At 48.1% G+C, this 17372-nt stretch overlaps 7 protein-coding genes across 7 annotated transcripts; 5 read left to right on the top strand and 2 right to left on the bottom strand.

Annotated features, from left to right (window-relative positions):
- Positions 1 to 705: 705 nt before the first annotated feature.
- Positions 706 to 3260, top strand: GGS22DRAFT_164962 (amino acid permease/ SLC12A domain-containing protein; the record flags this gene model as incomplete). Its single annotated transcript, XM_047961608.1, has 3 exons — positions 706 to 1574; positions 1645 to 1705; positions 1889 to 3260. Coding segments are annotated over exons 1-3 (1631 nt in total), but the record flags the coding sequence as incomplete, so codon positions are not given.
- A 1920-nt stretch (positions 3261 to 5180) lies between these two features.
- GGS22DRAFT_164961 (2-methylcitrate dehydratase PrpD) lies at positions 5181 to 7227 on the top strand. The gene has a single exon (XM_047961607.1). It carries the CDS (start codon positions 5633 to 5635, stop codon positions 7019 to 7021), a length of 1389 nt encoding a protein of 462 aa, XP_047817980.1. The 5' UTR covers positions 5181 to 5632; the 3' UTR covers positions 7022 to 7227.
- Positions 7228 to 7298: 71 nt separating this feature from the next.
- GGS22DRAFT_194747 (uncharacterized protein) lies at positions 7299 to 7745 on the top strand (the record flags this gene model as incomplete). The annotated part of the gene is made up of 1 exon (XM_047965547.1): positions 7299 to 7745. One exon carries the CDS (start codon positions 7299 to 7301, stop codon positions 7743 to 7745), a length of 447 nt encoding a protein of 148 aa, XP_047817979.1.
- Positions 7716 to 9154, bottom strand: GGS22DRAFT_19592 (uncharacterized protein). Its single transcript, XM_047965743.1, has one exon. The coding sequence runs from the start codon at positions 8867 to 8869 to the stop codon at positions 7925 to 7927; it is 945 nt and encodes a 314-aa protein (XP_047817978.1). The 5' UTR covers positions 8870 to 9154; the 3' UTR covers positions 7716 to 7924.
- Positions 9079 to 11500, bottom strand: GGS22DRAFT_19576 (uncharacterized protein). The gene is made up of 3 exons (XM_047965712.1): positions 11005 to 11500; positions 9198 to 10951; positions 9079 to 9122 (listed from the first exon to the last, which is right to left on the bottom strand). The coding sequence occupies exons 1-2, from the start codon at positions 11145 to 11147 to the stop codon at positions 9364 to 9366; spliced, it is 1731 nt and encodes a 576-aa protein (XP_047817977.1). The 5' UTR covers positions 11148 to 11500; the 3' UTR covers positions 9079 to 9122; positions 9198 to 9363.
- Positions 11501 to 12321: 821 nt separating this feature from the next.
- GGS22DRAFT_164957 (DNA primase, large subunit) lies at positions 12322 to 14061 on the top strand. The gene is made up of 3 exons (XM_047961606.1): positions 12322 to 12586; positions 12653 to 13793; positions 13859 to 14061. The coding sequence occupies exons 1-3, from the start codon at positions 12397 to 12399 to the stop codon at positions 14031 to 14033; spliced, it is 1506 nt and encodes a 501-aa protein (XP_047817976.1). The 5' UTR covers positions 12322 to 12396; the 3' UTR covers positions 14034 to 14061.
- A 1221-nt stretch (positions 14062 to 15282) lies between these two features.
- On the top strand, positions 15283 to 15649 carry GGS22DRAFT_19552 (uncharacterized protein). The gene has a single exon (XM_047965681.1). It carries the CDS (start codon positions 15335 to 15337, stop codon positions 15554 to 15556), a length of 222 nt encoding a protein of 73 aa, XP_047817975.1. The 5' UTR covers positions 15283 to 15334; the 3' UTR covers positions 15557 to 15649.
- Positions 15650 to 17372: the final 1723 nt, after the last annotated feature.

The raw sequence follows: 17372 nt of genomic DNA, 5'->3' as shown, positions 1-17372 counted from the left end.
AACCTACGGAATACCCGTTATTTTCTCCCGAGACAATAAGGATTCTAGAACTCGCATAGACCCAGGAATATACGAACGACACAGACACACTGGATGCAGCTTCGAGAGATTTGGGCAAAAATAAGCCATTGCGTAACGATAAGTAGGACAAGGCAGATCGAGTGGTTGAACCATACAAAGTAAGATTCCCGGGAGGCGATGATAAGGGGCGACATGGGAGATCCAGCCACAGCAGCTATCCATCAATCAGAATTAACCGATTTAACATAATTTGCCTTGAAGGATTATCATGGCTAACCATTTACTTTTTCCAGGTTGAAATCCTTTAATGCCCATTGTCTTGTGCCACAAAATAGTTGGCGTTGTACATGTACATCGTGAAAGTCCGCATTACATTACATTGTAACCTAGGTAGATGACAATGAACGAATCGTTTGTTGGAATGCTACAAGGTGACCACATCAAGTTCCGAAGTACTAACATATTCTACAACACGTTATGCGAAGTCAGATTTCAATCTTCCAACGTAGTCTGTTAGCCCATTAGCACGCTTTTTGTCGAGAATATGTTAGATACCTACTCAGCCTAATGGGCGTAAATGTTGTACGACAATCTTCCGGTGATCCCGTATGAATTGAGCTTTACTCGTGGAAATAATGACTCTGTAGAGATATGATTCGTTTAAACAGCTAGTAGTCTGAGACAATGCAAGCTTCCCTTATCAGCTTCATGGCTCAGCTTCGGTGTGTTCTCTGCAACCGCTCTACTATTCCCTGCTATATCAACAATTAAGCCTTACCCGTGTTGGGCTTCATTCTTTTCGGACCGTCGGTAAAGACATTGTATTGTAGAATAGAGTTTTCAGCTTCTTCAGATAAGGGGTCGTCGCTCCCGTCCAGCCCGTCTTCGGTGACTCAACTCTGCAACATCGAGGCAACAGCTGACGGGGAAGTTGCACAGGACCTTGCACTTGCACACCGTACACACCACGCGTTGCAGGGTCAGCCACGACTACCCAGCATCCATTGATAAGCCTCTCGTTCCTGCTACATTTACTGGTTTACATATATAGGTACAATGCATCTTGTACCATAGATCCCTAACCTTCAATCGTTTCTTTTTCTAGAAGCTTTCCCTCCCACCCCAAACCTTCTCATTTCACATTGCACAACTCCAACCTCAAAATCTCGATTCTAGTCGACCGACGCGTCGCGCATCGCCTTCGACCATGGAGGTCAACGATTCTCCCACCGGTACCCCTAATTACCAGGGTAGCGGCGATAACATCAACGAGAAGCACAATGAGATGGCCGATCATGTCTACAGCAGCGATCATGGCGCCGAGACTGCGCTTCGTCGAACTCTCAGCACCCGTCACATGACAATGATCGCCCTCGGTTCCAGTATTGGTATGGGTCTATGGCTCGGCAGCGGTGAGTCCCTCGCGGATGGCGGCCCTGCTGGTATCTTTCTCGGTTACTGTCTTGCCGGTTCTATGATATGGTGTGTCAGTCATTCCATCGGTGAAATGGCCTGCATGTACCCTCTCCCATCGGCCTTCGTGCAATGGACTGGTAAGTCAATACTACCTACCTACCCAATCAATGATATTTAGACGCGTTAACTAACATGAATTGATCCAAGGCAAGTTTGTCGATCCAGCCGCTGCCTTTGCCCTGGGTTGGTCTTACTGGTTCTCGTACTGGTTAGTCACTATTTTTGTAATTGTCTACAACCCTTTCTCTCCACAATCTCATTGTTGTAGCTATTCGAGATATAATCTCCTATTGGTTCTGTCCAGGGACACCGAGACTACCCCTACGCCGAAATTGCACATCCTCTATTCAAAAGAATTACAACTAACTACGTGTAACTATCTATAATATAGTATTACGATCGCGAACGAACTACAAGCTACCAACACCGTCATCAACTTCTGGACTTCCGCCGTCCCCGTCGCAGGATGGATCAGCATCTGGTTCGTCGTCATCGTGCTCATCAACATCGGCGCCGTCACCCTGTTTGGTGAGATCGAGGTTGTCGCTAGCACTATCAAGTTCGGCTGGATCTTTGTCATTATCATCTCCATGATAGTCATGTCGGCTGGAGGCGCGGGATACGGCCCGGTAGGGTTCCGATACTGGAATTCGGAGCCGTTCACCCACGGGTTCAAGGGCTTTCTCAATGTGATGCCTACCTGTATCTTCGCCATGTCCGGATCCGAAAACTCGGGCCTCGTCGCCGCCGAGACGGCAAACCCGCGAAAGGCTATCCCTCGCGCCGTCTCTTCCATCTGGGTTCGCTTGTCGCTATTCTACCTGATCGGATCCCTGATGATCACCATCAACGTTGATCCGCATAATGAGAATCTGTTCGGTCAGTCAGGCACCAATGCGTCCCCCTTCGTCATCGCCTACCGCGACGCAGGTCTTCCCGCCTTGGCTCACATTATGAACGCCATCATTCTAATTTCTGTCATCTCGACCGGCTCCATTTCAGGCTACGGCGGATCGCGCACGACGATGGGTCTAGCGCACCTCAATATGGCCCCGAAGCAAATGCAGTACGCCGACCGGATGGGCCGCCCATGGTACGGTCTAGTACCGACCTTTGTTCTTGGCGGTGGCCTAGCCTACCTAGGTGTTAGCGAGTCGGGATCGAACGTATTCACATGGTTCTCTAACCTAACCTCACTATTCACGCTCTTCGGATGGGGCATGATCTGTCTCTCGCACATCCGCTTCCGTATTACCTGGGCGCGACAAGGCCACACGCCTGAAGAGCTGCCGTGGAAGTCGTGGATGTACCCTTGGGGAGCGTGGTGGGGGCTGATTATGTGCATACTCCTGATCATTGTGGAGTTCTACCTCTCGGTCTGGCCGCTCGGCGAACCCTCCAGCGCCAAGAATTTCTTCGCTAACTACGTCTCCATCATCCTCATCATCGTCATGTGGCTCGGCGCCAGGGTCTACTACCGCGGTAGCTGGTGGGTCGATATCGACACCATTAATCTCGACGAGGGACGCAGGTTCTATGCTACTGCTGATGTTGAGAAGGTCGAAGCTAGGGGCGTCAAGGGGATCGCGAAGAGGGCTATTGGCGCGATTCTTGATTAGGCTGGTGATCGAGTGAGGCGCAAGGTCACAGGAGTACATCAAGGGGGGAACCTATGATTGGAGTGCTGGAGTTGTACATGTCAGGCCTTACACTACAAACTGAATATTAATTAAAAGAGTAGTAAATTAAACTACATTGTTGCATTGTATTATGCCAGTGACGTCGTGTTAAGAAGTGCCATCAAGGTAAGTCCGTTTTTAACTTCTAAGTCTACACGTGGTCATTAAACGTTGTTTAAACGGTTTATTCTCCCGTCGGATGCAGCACTGGGGTATCTCACCTACCCTCGATCGATGTAAGGTGTCAGTCTATCAGATAGAGTAATACTGACCTCATCGATATATGACAATTATTTTACAATTATTATTCTGCTCTCGTGTTCAGGTGGATATTAATCCTCTTTATTCCCAAGAAAAGGTAATTGAGGTTATCACGATTTTCCTGCGCCGATCGCCCCTTTTCCGATCGCACATGGTAACGTAGTAGTCCGGACTGTGTTACTGACAACGCGGAGAACCTGGATGTAGATCTCAAATCATATATGCTTGCTGCTGAAGTAGGTAAGAATCGGGCTTTGGGATATACTATGGCGTGCTATTTAGCCGCCATGGCATTGGGTGTCGTATGAAATTGAGCACCACGGTACTCATCAGTAGGTTCCGATGTGTCCTTTCCTATGGTAAGAAGATGGTTCCGGGGGTTGATGTTTTGCCGTTTTCCCATGTAAGGGACCTTGAAACTCCAGAAAATCAAAGTTATACCCCTGCGAAGTGTTTTAGAAGTGGGCTTAGGGGGTTTGGCCTATCATGACTTGAGCCAAACTCACCTAACTCCGGAGAAGATTCATTTACTTTTTTCAGTTTCGAAATTGTCGATCTCGATCTTCTTGCTACCGTTGATGCCGACGACTTGAGGTTCAGCATAGGTAGATGCAGGGGGCTGTCCTCCGTTCCTTACTAATATACCACTTACACGTTGGCCCATAGGTAATGTTTAATCAAAGGCGACCAATGGCATGGTTGGCGATACCTCCGCCACTTACTACAAACTCCATTGACCAACTCAAGTTAGGGAAACCACCAATTAATTCGAGACAGAATCTGGCGGAGTTCATAGTAAGTTGTACATAATTGCACTATACCTATCTAAGAGGATATAATTTAATCCAAACGCGATGAGTTCCAGCTTACGCCTTAGAGTCATGAGAGTAAAACGCGTCATTGACGTATGTAACACCCATCTTGTATCCTCGTAAGAACCCAAAATCTTCTTTTACAGAGTATTGAACACCAAGTGATTTGTAATATAGTAGGGAAGGTTCAGGACCTAACTAGGTCATTGTATGGATAATAGAACCAAGAAAATACGCCTCTAATAATGTTGAACTCGAGGCAACCTTGATCTTCCCAACAGGGTTCCAACAGTAGGTACCTAGACAGCCCATAATTCCCCAAACTGATATAACGGAATTTGAAATCATATCACTCATTGGAAGAGGGATTGTGAGATATTGGGAGTCTCGTCACATCAACATGAGGGGGTAACTGCCGAATTATTAGCATTTTTGGGTAGTAAACTTGGTTTAACGATGACAAATATTACTAGGTAGTAATCTTTCTCTATTGTAGATGAGGCTGCAAAAGGTTTGGAGACTTTATGACGTAAAACTATTGGGATTTGTTTGAGGTATGAAAAGAATATGACTCAGACTGTGAAAATTCACAATAGGAGTCCTAGACTGAAAGTGTATAACTGCGAAACGCTCTGATGAAAATTGGTAGGTCACGTTAGAAAGTTCAAGTGACAAAACTACCATGAGCCTCTTCTTAAATACAGGCATATGGTCTATTAGGCAATTCTCATAAAAATCTGCCGACTGAAAAAAATAGTTGATCGTACCGGTGAGGGAATCGAACCCCCAGGCCTGTGCTCACTGGAGAACCCGAGCTATAGCTCAGGAATCGATTGCAAGCACCACCATACCAGACCGGCTGCTATCTGTAACCCAGTGTTGGATGGTTGAAAAAATAGGAACTAATTTAACAATATAAGTCTTGTTACGTGAGTAGACAATTTGACGAAGTAGTTCCGGGGTCGCTGGGCAACTACCCCTATTGACTACGATTACTAAGCTAAGCCAATCCCGGGGTATCGTGAAGGGAGTACGGAATTTACGAAGCCTAAGTGGACATGACCAAGCCAATGACGGCTCAAAAGCTTCGGCGTTGTTAACCCGTTGCTTTCCTTGACCCCTCTCCACCTTCGCCGTCAAATCCATGCTATTACCGAGGTTTACAGCGAATATTGGAGACCGTTACTTCCAATCCTCATCTGATATCATCTCCACCTTCCGCTGGCGCCAGCTACCCCGAGCCGACACCCACCATGCGGTCTTCATAAATCGCGTGGAGCCCCGGGTGCGCAGATCTCCGGGGCAACTGCGGCTTGGCTACCTGCTTACCTGGGACCTACTTCCTATACTCAGCACACTTTAACAGCTAGATAATACACAACCATGGCAACCCTCGCCCTAGCATCCTGGGCCACAAACCTCACCTACACCAACCTCCCCACCCCCGTCCTCGACGCCGCCGTAAAAAGCATCTACAACTGGGCCGGCTGCGCCATCGGCGGGTTCGGCCAAGACGCGCCGCAAATCGCGCTCAACACATCCCTAGCCGTCGGCTTCAACGGGCCCGCAACATCCAGCATCCTCGGCTTAAACAGCTCCTCCGACGCGTTCGCAGACGCGCAACTCGCCGCGTTTATAAACGGTATCGCGTCCCATGTCGACGATTACGATGACACGCACCTGGCAACAGTGATCCACCCGTCTGGAGTGATTGCTAGCGCCCTGTTCGCCATAACTGAGGCACGATCGCAGACGTCTCGAGACGGTGGACCAAACCCTGTCTCCGGGCCAGACTTCCTAACCGCGTTCATCGCAGGCGTCGAAACCTCGCTGCACCTGGGCCGGTCCGTGTTCCCTGAACACTACGACGTAGGATGGCACATTACCAGCACTACGGGGTCAATCGGAGCCGCGGTAGCGGTGAGTAAACTCCTCGGGCTGGACACCGAGCACACGCAGCAGGCGATCGGGATCGCGTCGACGCAGGTAGTAGGGATGCAAGCGTTCTTCGGGTCGATGACGAAGGCGTTCCACATCGGGCGCGCGACGCAGTCGGGGCTTTTAGCCGCGCTGCTTGCGCGGGAGGGGTACACGAGCTCGCTTACGGCGTTGGAGGATCAGTATGGATGGTTGCATGTAGTAACGACGCGGGAGAACGCGACAGCGGAGTTTGAGCAGTTGGGGACGGTGTGGGAGATTGAGGAGAATACGTTTAAGCCGTTTCCGTGTGGGATTGTGATGCACCCCGCTATTGATGGTGCGATACAGATTTATGATGAGATGGTGGCGTTGGGGAAGACGGTTCAGGGGGGTGAGGTTGAGAGGATTGATTTGAGGATGAATCCGGAGGTTTTGGTGTTGACGGGGCAGACGGATCCGCAGACCGGACTTGCGGGTAAGTTTAGCATTTATCATGCTGCAGCTGTTGGGCTTTTGTATGGACAGGCGACGCCGGCGCAGTTTACGGATGCGGTTGTGTTGAATTCTACGGTGGTTGCGCTGCGGAAACTGGTTAATGTTACGACGGATGCTGATGTGGCGGAGGATGCCGCGCATGTTAATGTGACGTTTAGCGACGGGAGCACGGTGAATAAATATGTCGAGCATGCAATTGGAAGCTTGGCGAACCCCCTGACAGTAGCGGAGCTGAAGACGAAGTTCATGGACCAGGTGACGAAACAGATTGGCGGCGCGAGGGCCGAGAAGGCGTATACGGCTTTCACAAATATCGGTAATATGACGGATGTTGGGACGCTGAGGACGCTCTTCTAAGAGCTGTCCGTGATAATTGCTGATGCTCTAGCTCTACCTGATGGTCGGGACCCCTTTGTCCGCGAAGAATTCCATCTTTGAGATTGGATAATGAACATAATGGACCTTATTCTAACAATAGAAATTCTTTCGTTAGAAAACAATACACGATTGAAAATTCAAAAGCATTGTTTTCAAAATGTAATGGACGTATATAATGTAATAGCGCCCCTTCAGAACACATAGGCCTTTGACGGAGTTTGAGACTGCAAACACTGATTCCCTCCGCTAAGTCACTATGTTAAAAGCTGACCAACTACTCCTCAAAGCGCGCGAGCGCGTCTCAAAAACAACGTACAAGTTCGTAAACAAGGAGACAGGCTGCTACGGCGTCGCAGAGCGCGCTGCGCCCCGCAGAAGGCCTAACCTAACAATCCACCACAACGAGCGATGCGAATGTGTCGACATACCTATGAAGACTATAGCCAGACACGCGCATGTGATGTTCAACAGAAAATGTATCAGGAGAGGGCGGCGCGACGACCTGACAGTAGCTATAAAGTTGCGGCTTCCAAATGTAGGTATTAGAGTAAAGATACCGAGGTCCACAAAGCGGATTAATCCCGAAGAGGTAGACGAGAAGCCCTTGAGGGTCGTGGAAGAGGCGCTAGGAGGACAGTTGCTTGTCGAGGTATGGGATACACCAGAGGCTTGGCGTAAAAGGACAATATGGAAGGATTGGTGAAAGAAGTAGTATTTCAGGTAAGTGAGCAAAGATTAAAGTAATGAGAGATGAATATAAATGATGCCAATATAAAAAACCCATGCTTGAAGATACTAATTCGAAGTGAAATATGACTCTTAAACTCTTTGAACTACTCCTAATTTACACCCATCCCCATAACCAACCTATCCACAAATCCCCTAACCAAGCGTTATAGGGTGTCTCTCAAGGAAATCCTCAAAAGTAGCCAACTTCCCCCTCGCATTCTCTGCCGCCCACTTAACCTCGGCCTCGCCATTGGGGCCAAAGTACCCGAACTCCTCCTGACATCTGAACGCATCGATAAAGAAATCCGCCATCATAGTCGGCACGCCAACCAATTCCTTCTTAAACTCCTCGACGGATACCTGTTTATACGCGACCTTCTTTCCCGTAGACTTCCCTATAGCGGCGTAGATCTCCTCCATCGAGTAGAAGCGAGTGGCGGCGGAAACTGTGCGGCCCTCATACTTCTCGGGCTCGGCGAGCATCGCGCCGACGAACTTGCCGGTATCGCCGACAGCGTCGATGAGAGGGAGCTGCGCCTTAGGCGAGATTTGGCGGGCGAACACCCAAGTGCCGTCGGCGTCCTGCTTCGGGCCCATGTAAGTCTGCTCCAAGAAATTCTCCATGAACGTGCCGGCGGATAGGAAGGAGCTTTGGATGGGCAGGCCGCGGATGTACTCCTCGACGGCAGCCTTGGCGTCGAAGGGCGTGATCTTGGTGTACTTTCCGCCGGAGAGCTTCTTGGCGGGAGGGAGTGTGCTGAAGATGATATACTTGGCTCCCTTTTCGACCGAGATGTCGGCGATGTCCTTGCCCATGTTGTATTCGGCTTCGTAGGAATCGGAGGTTGGGGGCGGTACTGTCATTGAGAAGACGGTGTGTACTCCGGTTAGAGCCGTCTCGAGGGAGGCGCGGTCGAGGACGTCGCCCCGGACAACTTCGACCTTCTCCTTCAATTCCTTAACTTTGGGTGAGTTGACATCGCGGGTGATGGCGCGGAGTTTGAACTCTTTAGAGAGCTCCGGGTCGTTCAGCACATAATTGATGACCGAGCTACCTTGGTGGCCGGTAGCGCCAAAGACAGCAAGGATCTTAGACATGTTGTATGTTTGATAGTGTTTTAGGTGAGAGTTGTGTAATATGTTGTTGAATAGGTATGATTCCGAAGCATCTTAACAGCTCTTCAGAAGTTAGGTTTTCTGTCCTTTTATATTGTTAAATTTTGTCAAGATGGCCATGAACAGATTATTTCGTCATTTTTTCTCAGGTGCTCGTGGCGCGATTCAGTTGAAATTCACTAGCGCGATTGAACTCCACGGAACTCCACGGCGGTGCTCCACGGCGCTCCGTAACCTTCACGATACTATGAAATTAGTAAAAAAATTCCCATTCTCCGAAACTAGTGTGATTTAATTAGTAATTGCTTACCTATCAACTGGAGAAATTAACAGACACCTATTAGACTTGTTAAATGAAAAACATCACATCAACTCAAAAGGTGGGGTTTGGAGTAATAGGGGTAAACTAGTATTAAGGCAGCATTTGATTTATAATATCTTGGACGCTGAAGAATGCTTTGGAACCCATGTGCATGTCACGGTATGAAGCGTGATGCGTTAACATACTCAGTTATCTCAGCAAATGCAGAAGGACGCCATCTAGCACTAGAGTCATCAGAACCGATATGTAATATCATAACCGAAGGGCCAGGCGTGGAGCCTCGAGAATGTGGCGAACCCTCTTGATCCGTCCAGATGAGAGAATCTCTGCGAAGTATACGAAATCTCTCGGCGCGAATGCTCTCTGCTTCTAACGGTTTTTTGGAATGTAAGAAGAATCTCTCGAGTTGAAAGAGTGCTTCGAGCACACAATCCCGAGACCCAGTTCTCTTCGCCGCTAACACTGAATTCTTGTAGTAACTTTCAGCTGCTTGAAAATTCCCTTTCAGACATTGAATATATCCAAGCCAAATGCAACGAAAAGATTCGTCTCTGGCCACAAGAAAACTAGAGTTCAAGCGAATTAGAGCCTCTTCCGCCTTATCCAAACGCTGCTGTTCCAAATTTAATTTGCAAGTCGCCAACGCATGCTCCAGTTTAAGTAAGCCCAGTAAAGACCCGTCGGCAAAATTCCTGCCAATCTTTGATAATTGATGCCCAAGGCTCTGTATCTGTACTCGGGGGTCTTTTTCCCGTTCTACCGTGTCGAAATATTTAAGATATGCTTCAACGGTCAATGGGTGAGCCTCTCCTAATCGCGTGCTGTATTCAGATACACATAAAGATAATATGCGACCCATGGCATCCTGTTGCTCGAGTTGAGGGATTGATATGAGGCTAGTCCAGAATTTCGCGAGAGGATGATCTTCACTAAACAGTGTTACCGTGAGATCTCGAGTAAATTGTAACAGCAAACATCCAATTTCTCCGCGTCCAATTCGATTTAGATGGGCAGTTGCTGAAACCAATTTGGGAATCATTATGGGCGGGGGGTTTCTGAAAACTCTGATTAACATAGCGAAGGGAACGTCAAGAGCATGGCGAATGGCAGCTGGTTCAACCTGACGGGTCATCGATAAACCTGCTGTTATGCATCTATCAAGAACTGCACTTAAAAGCCCTGCGGGCCCATTTCTTCCGCGGGTATTCCAGCAGCGGCTGTCCGACCAAGACCAAAGGTCTGATGCAAAAGACTGATCTAAATAAGTGTGGAGCGATCGAAGCATGTCCTCAGGGACAGGCGAGAGCCTATTACATTGTACCACCGGCGATGGGGACCTAGACGGCGAAGACCTAGGCGACGGAGTTCTAAGTGATGGAGTTCTTAGTGATGGTGACAGCGACGGCGACGGCGATGGCGATGGTGATGGCGATGGTGATGGTGAAAGTCGTTTTGAAGATAACGACGGAGACACGGGTGGAGGAGGAGTTCGACAGCTGACATCTCGAATCGCTTCTACGCTAGGTTCCGCACCAGCTTCAAGTTTTGCGAAGACGGTAGGATTTCGTGATAGATAAACCTGAAGACTGCAATGATCGACAGGCCTATTCCTGATAAAGAACAGGGATTGTTTCTGGTCTGCATCGCGAAGCTTCTTCAAGTGCAGGATCCGAAGAACCTCATCCAAACGGAGGTTTTTGAAGGCACCCCATGCTGTGAATTTCTTCTTATACATAGAAACACTACCTCAAGTTAGTTAAATCGCATAGTCCTAAGTTGTTGATATCACTCATACGTAGCAAAGAATTCATGATGTTCCTCCATAAACAATTTCACTTCCTCGAGAGTCTTGTCTTCGTCGAGGTACAAGCGCATGATGACATCTTGTAATCTTGCCCAATCTTGCGAGGTAGCATATCGTTTCGCTGGCGCAGTCATCTTTCATCGTGACTGGTTGGGATACGCAAATCCTGAATCGAAGGCGTTCATATCCAGAGGCCTCCGATGGAAAGTTGTCCATGGTCTTCGTAGGCATTATATATTGAGTATCAGAAATGTCAAAAAACAAGGTGAGGCTCTTAGATGGCTAGAAACCTAACCAGATTTAGAAGAGGCCGTACGAGAGTAGCCATAAGGCGGGATGAGTGTTACGGCAGCCTAACCATGATTGGTCAGGAGTCGGCCGTCCAGCCAATTACGGCAAAGGTTACCTGCAGCACCGTCATTAGAGGGAACAGTCCGGGCTGAAATAAGGTCCGAGGAAATCGGTATCGAGCTGAAAAACACCCTGGAATGCCTGGGATCCTAGCAGGATTTCGTAGATGCGGAGAACTAATATTTTTATTGGACACTAAAACTCATGTGAGGAATGTGAAGCATATGTGTTTCTCAGGATCATGATGGATTTATGATACTTGTCCCCTTGTCCCGCTGACCGAAGCCATGGAAAGCCATTTCGGGAAATATAGAATTGTAAGAGGCTATCGTCTGCATCTATCGTGTGCGTCCACGAGATGACTGCATCGTGGAAATATGATAATAAGTGGCGATCGCCTCCAGATCGCCTTCGGTCCGCCTTCGCTGGCAGTGTTGGCTCAGTAAGATACGTCTTCTAAGCATTCTTACCTAGTTGCCTAATAGCTTCTTAGCATGGGCAATGATTCATCTCAGCATTTCGGTAGTATTGACTGTATTGTGCAACCCAAAATATCGATAATATTGTTAGTAGGGATGCATCGAATACTTGGCTGAGCTGATCTGAAAACCACTGCTTGGCGTCTTCAACGAATGACGTCGGATACTTATATATCTCAGTGCCGAAGTGAGCTGCTGAGCTGGCTCTCGGTCCTCTAAAAATAAGCAAAAAGGTTGAGGAGGCGAGCGTTGTCTTAAAACACGAGTTAAGATAAATTTAGAGGGTGGAGGGTCGCATAGTGGGGTTAAAGTCAGACATGGGTGGGAAGTTATGGAAAAGCGGGCTGCGGATATCGGTTGACATATCATTGGTGGGTTTTAATTGACAATCGCGCTCCACTGCAAGACGCGCTTTCCATCATCAGAGTCGCGTCTTGGAAAAGTTACAACCCTGGAAACTCTTAACTTTGAAATGTGGCTAAAGCAAAAAGTATCCTACAACTTCAGCAAAGCAACTTTACTATAGTACAGTGTATGATTCGCAAACCTCACGATGCTCAGGCAAGACTTCAATCGAGTAGACCACAAGAGACGCCAAGTTGTCGACCATCGAAAGAGACAATTCGCCGATCCGACTTACAAGCAAGTCGAGTACATTCATCGTCTAAATTTCTATGAATTCCCTCCGACGGCAGACATTACACTCGAACAATTCGAGCAATGGGCTATAGACAGGCTTCGAGGTATAGACTAATTGTAACCACTCAATAGGCATACCCCTAATGCTAACACCAACTTTATTATTATAGTCCTGGCCGAGTTAGAAGCATGTTCCTTTCGAAATAAGACTCAAGCCGAGACTGCGGCACATATGAAGCCAATCCTCGAGAAATATCTTCCGCTCGACTCTAATACAACCTCCTCATCCCAACTTTCCGCCCAAAGACAGAAAGACCACTACAGCCATTTCATACTACGACTTGCCTTCGCATCAACTGAAGATCTACGTCGGAGATTTAGTCGTGTCGAAACTACACTGTTTCGTTTAAGGTTAGACGATTGTCTTGCGCGCGAGAGAAACGCTTTCATACAGGCTCTGAATTTGGATTGGGAAGTTGTCACCAAGGAAGAACAGAGCAAATACTTCGCTGAATTAAGTGGAACAAGTGGGCTTAAGAAAGGAGAAGAGGACGCCTGGTTCAAAGTCGATTGGGAGCGCGTACCAGACCTAGTCGAGGGAAGGAAAGCGTTCCTAAAGGCCGGAAAGGCTTTTGTGCCTTCAAAAGAACTACCGAGCATGGTAATCGCTGAATTCGCGAAGAGACTCGATCGAGCACTAGAGCTCACGGCCCGCGCACTACCGCGACTCGACGAAGACGACCGACTTACACCTATTCTCGACCATCTCTCGAAGAATTTCGTCACTCCCGATGCTTCGTACACCAGCTCTACTTCCAATGTTCCTGGCGCCGAAATCACGGCACGCAACATTGATAATCTATCTCAACACTTCCCGATGTGTATGCAGCATCTGCACAGATCATTACGTCGGGACGCCCACTTAAAACACTTTGGACGTCTACAATACACCCTCTTCTTGAAGGGTATCGGCTTAAACTTGGAAGAATGTCTAGTCTTCTGGAGAAGTGCTTTCCACAAAGTCACGGATGACACGTTCAACAAGGAATACAGGTACAACGTGCGACACTCGTACGGTGATGTTGGAGGTGACTCGAATCGTCGCGGAGGCGGATATTCACCATACTCATGCCAGAAGATCTTGACGGAACATCCGCCCGGTCCCGGTGAAGCACACGGGTGCCCGTACCGACACTTCAACATGGAGAACCTGACCGCGTTACTCCAACAAACGGGCGTATCGGATCGTTCAGTCCTACAAGGCGTCAAGGAAGACAAGGACAAACAGAAATTCCACATGGCCTGCAATCGGTACGTCTCTATCCCATTCTGCAACACACCCGCTTCCTTTATATCCCAACTAACTTTCTGGGTAGTGTATTTGAATATGTCCACAAGAATGAACTCAAGAAAGCCAAGGACGAGAGTATCATGTCTTCACAACAGCTCGAGACGATTGTTCACCCCAATGAGTACTTTAGAAGGAGTTTCCTGCTGAAGAATCTCGGAAAAGTCAAAGAAGAACAAGATGTGAAGATGGAGGGTTTCTGACGAGGTTTTTGATTAAATTATGTTAATATCTCATGATTAATAGGGGTCCCGCAGGGCGTACGTCGGACCGTACGCGTTGGAGACATGCATGGCGGGCAAGGATCCGAACCGGCGTTGTGGTGTTCTCCAATGATTCAAATGGCATAACGTTGAATTTCAAGTTATTTTCACAATGTCGGGTTACACGGCGCAAGCTGAAATGCGTGCTTACCTACCTACAGTATACGTGCAGATGGGTGGTGACGAAGTACTGACGAAGCTCGCGACATAAGCATGTCGCACAACAGTTAATATAGCGATTAATAGAAGCCCTATTTCCAACGCATACGACATGCATATAGACTCGGGCATAAGACTGCGAAGCCGTGGGATAGCAGCTTGATAAGGCAGCCAGCGCATCACAGTACGGATATGATATGCATATTAACATGCAGCGATAGAGTGGAACATATGATGGCGAAGACGGGTGACGGCGCATCCGCGCACGAAAGTCAATCTGGGATGATCGCGTGGGGATTGGGTATCTATTCTCCGGTCGTAGATAGATGAGGCTCTACGGGAGGCAGGAATGGGGGTAAGGCAGGGGAAAAGGCATGGCTGCCCTAAGATTCGGGACGTTGCGCACGTAGATTAAAACTCATGCAATGGATCGCAAGTGCGCTCTTCCGAGATGTTGGTTGTGACACCTACGCAGCTAGGTAGGTAGGCAGACGTCCGCCCGTCCTCTTACGCTGCAGCGCTTGGCAAGATGCGCAGATGCGAGGCATGTCGTGGCGCAGGCGTGGACGTGGGCGGCATAAGACAGGCTGCGACCGAGCCTTGACCGGTTACGTGTAGGAGGTGAGCGTGAGGGAGGCGGCCGAAAAAAAAAAAAGAAATTTGCATCTGGTCTCGTATTTCCTAAGCAGCGACGATTCTGATGTATGTATGTGTCGATGTATGTGTCTGTATGTGTGAGAAACATCCAATACCCCCACGGCGGGATGTAGAGTAACGAGAAACAACCGCGCGGCACTTGCTCCGGTAGGGCGGCCGGATACCGCGGATCGTACCTCCCTTATGTACGTTCCGCTCCAACCTTGTTCTCCGGGCGGTGGCGCAAGAAGAATGTCCGGTGTCCGGAAATATGAAGGTTGATAGATCATAGATCAGGTTTTTGAAAATCCAAGATTGTCTCGAGGATTACGCATCAGCGAAACTTGTTTACGGGCTGTGCTCGATTTTTCAAGGTTGTTATGTAGGTGTTGTACACGTGTATGTGTTTCTAACCTTGGAACTTCTTATCTCCTTGCCTGCTAGGTATGTATGTATGTACTGTATTCTGTATTGTATTGTACCTACCAGCCTACCTACATATTAGCAGGGCGGTCTATACCACGCGTTCGATGATACGCATCCAATGCTTCTCGACAGCCCTACACCTGTACTCAAAACCAGGTCAATTTCGATCAATTTTTCTAAATGACTCAATTCGCCAGTCAGATATGCATAGCAACCACGGTTTCCACGGATACGCGGCCTAGGAAAGACGGTGTACCCGGGCGTCCCGGCCCCTAAACGGTATCCATATTCGGCAAGCCAAGCTTGAATAATTTCCCGCCGAAAGGGGAAGACTCGGACCCCAACGCTTACCTGGCCGACCGACTCAGTCGTGGCCTCTTGCGGTGAGTCAACATCCCCGAAATCGCAGGGTTACGCAATGGCTTTGTATGGATAATGCTCGGCGAGGCGGATTGAGTTGTAATATTTGTTTTCTTTCCTTTGTTTCAGCTGGACGGGTGCTCGGTGGGCTGACTGAGACCGCTTCTCTGGCTGCTAGGATACTTTTTCCGCGGGATAAACACGGGAATGTTCATTGTTTATGAATATTGGGGGAGAGGGGACGAGCTTCGATGAAAGGAAATTCGTAGTAATTCGAGGTTCTAGGCACCCGACTAGAATTTTGGTATTATTGTACGAGTCAGAGATATGCAATGATCGTCAGGAACCAGCATCTGGGTAACTTGTGATCATTTTTCAAGCTTTGCTCCGAGATCAAATGTAAAAGAATTGGTCCCGTGCGTTGGAAAGGCGGACAGTTGATTGGGGGGACTTCGTGCTGCGTAAAATCCGATTTCGAAACAATGGGAAATTTGGAAGACATGGATGGCACTTCTCGATCTCGATGGTACGGTAGACGGGATCTATCACATTTCTCTTTCTTGGCGGGTTGCATAAGATCGTAACTACTTGGCACTACTTACCAATAATAAAGTGGCTCTAACAAATAGTTTAGAACGAATATGGCATAGGTAAGCTTAGAAGGAGGAGCTTGTGATCGTGACTAGTGTAGGTTCGTAACCTTGTAACGTCCAAGGATTCTAGATGCCGGCAGACTCGGTAATGAACAATGAGCATGAAAGAAAAAGAACACGCAACCTCGTCGCGGAATAGTTAAAATAAATTTGGCATCATCATCATACAAGATACTATATTTTGAGGTTTGATGATGGTACGATATAATATGTCTTATATATGTATGTAATACAGAGTACGTAAGGTAGGTTTATGTACCTGCCATCGGCTCCCGTAACCATCGTGGATTCATGGATCTGGAACGTTGGAGGTCCACAATTCCATCTATGTATGCCACACCTCTGGGCAGTCCTGGGCGGCGGGAATCTTCGATCGTTTGTGTCGATCACTTGTTCTCTTTAGGCCGAGATCCCGACATCGTGTCATGTAGTCTATAGAATGTTGTTTGTCAATGTTGTCAATGGGGATATTGACTTCCTTAATAGAATCGTCTGGATTGAAAATAGTTCAATTCGTCAGAGATTGGACGACAGGGCTTAAAAGTGAGGCTCTATTCACTACCTGTCAAATTTGGCTAATACCGAATGAGTTGCCCCCATAGAAGCTTCAAGAAAGCACGTATGGACTCATCTCGACTCACTAACCCGCCTAGAAATTTTAAATATTATAATAGATAATGCATCTCGATGGAAAAGAATCGATAGGCACCCATGTATAATCTGAATGGTCGATGACATTGACAAGTTCGGGTTGTTGCATGTAGGGACACGAGCTAGTAGCTATGATTCTCAGGCTTGCATATGGGCGTTATGTTGGCGTTCCTGCTGTCATCTCGGATGTCAATAATTTCTTACTTTCGACTGTTACACGTGAAGCTCATACAGCTTCAGCTAGATTAGGCGCGCAGGGTCAAGCGCTGCAATCCATTTGCTTTAACGTAGGCTGGGGCTGGTAGGGTCCTAACCTTAAAGCATACCGTCGTGTAGCTTCAAGATGTGTTTTCCCAGTACTTCACCCCACCCGCACACCCCATTGAGTGGATCT

This window comes from Annulohypoxylon maeteangense, assembly GCF_022496945.1.
Source record: "Annulohypoxylon maeteangense strain CBS 123835 unplaced genomic scaffold GGS22scaffold_10, whole genome shotgun sequence".
In the NCBI taxonomy this organism is placed as follows: Eukaryota; Fungi; Ascomycota; class Sordariomycetes; order Xylariales; family Hypoxylaceae; genus Annulohypoxylon; species Annulohypoxylon maeteangense.
The sequence above is the reverse complement of the archived record's forward strand: the minus strand, read 5'-3'. Positions and strand labels throughout refer to the sequence as shown.

What these genes read in the sequence shown, in the direction of transcription:
- GGS22DRAFT_164957 (XM_047961606.1), top strand. Translation starts at nt 12,397, where the DNA reads ATGCTCAGGCAAGACTTCAATCGAGTAGACCACAAGAGACGCCAAGTT. An exon ending in GGCTATAGACAGGCTTCGAG is followed by an intron (nt 12,587 to 12,652) that starts GTATAGACTAAT and finishes TTATTATTATAG; the next exon opens with TCCTGGCCGAGTTAGAAGCA. An exon ending in TTCCACATGGCCTGCAATCG is followed by an intron (nt 13,794 to 13,858) that starts GTACGTCTCTAT and finishes CTTTCTGGGTAG; the next exon opens with TGTATTTGAATATGTCCACA.
- GGS22DRAFT_19552 (XM_047965681.1), top strand. Translation starts at nt 15,335, where the DNA reads ATGTATGTATGTACTGTATTCTGTATTGTATTGTACCTACCAGCCTAC.
- GGS22DRAFT_19592 (XM_047965743.1), bottom strand. Translation starts at nt 8,869, where the DNA reads ATGTCTAAGATCCTTGCTGTCTTTGGCGCTACCGGCCACCAAGGTAGC.
- GGS22DRAFT_19576 (XM_047965712.1), bottom strand. Translation starts at nt 11,147, where the DNA reads ATGACTGCGCCAGCGAAACGATATGCTACCTCGCAAGATTGGGCAAGA. An exon ending in CATCATGAATTCTTTGCTAC is followed by an intron (nt 10,952 to 11,004) that starts GTATGAGTGATA and finishes AACTTGAGGTAG; the next exon opens with TGTTTCTATGTATAAGAAGA.
- GGS22DRAFT_164961 (XM_047961607.1), top strand. Translation starts at nt 5,633, where the DNA reads ATGGCAACCCTCGCCCTAGCATCCTGGGCCACAAACCTCACCTACACC.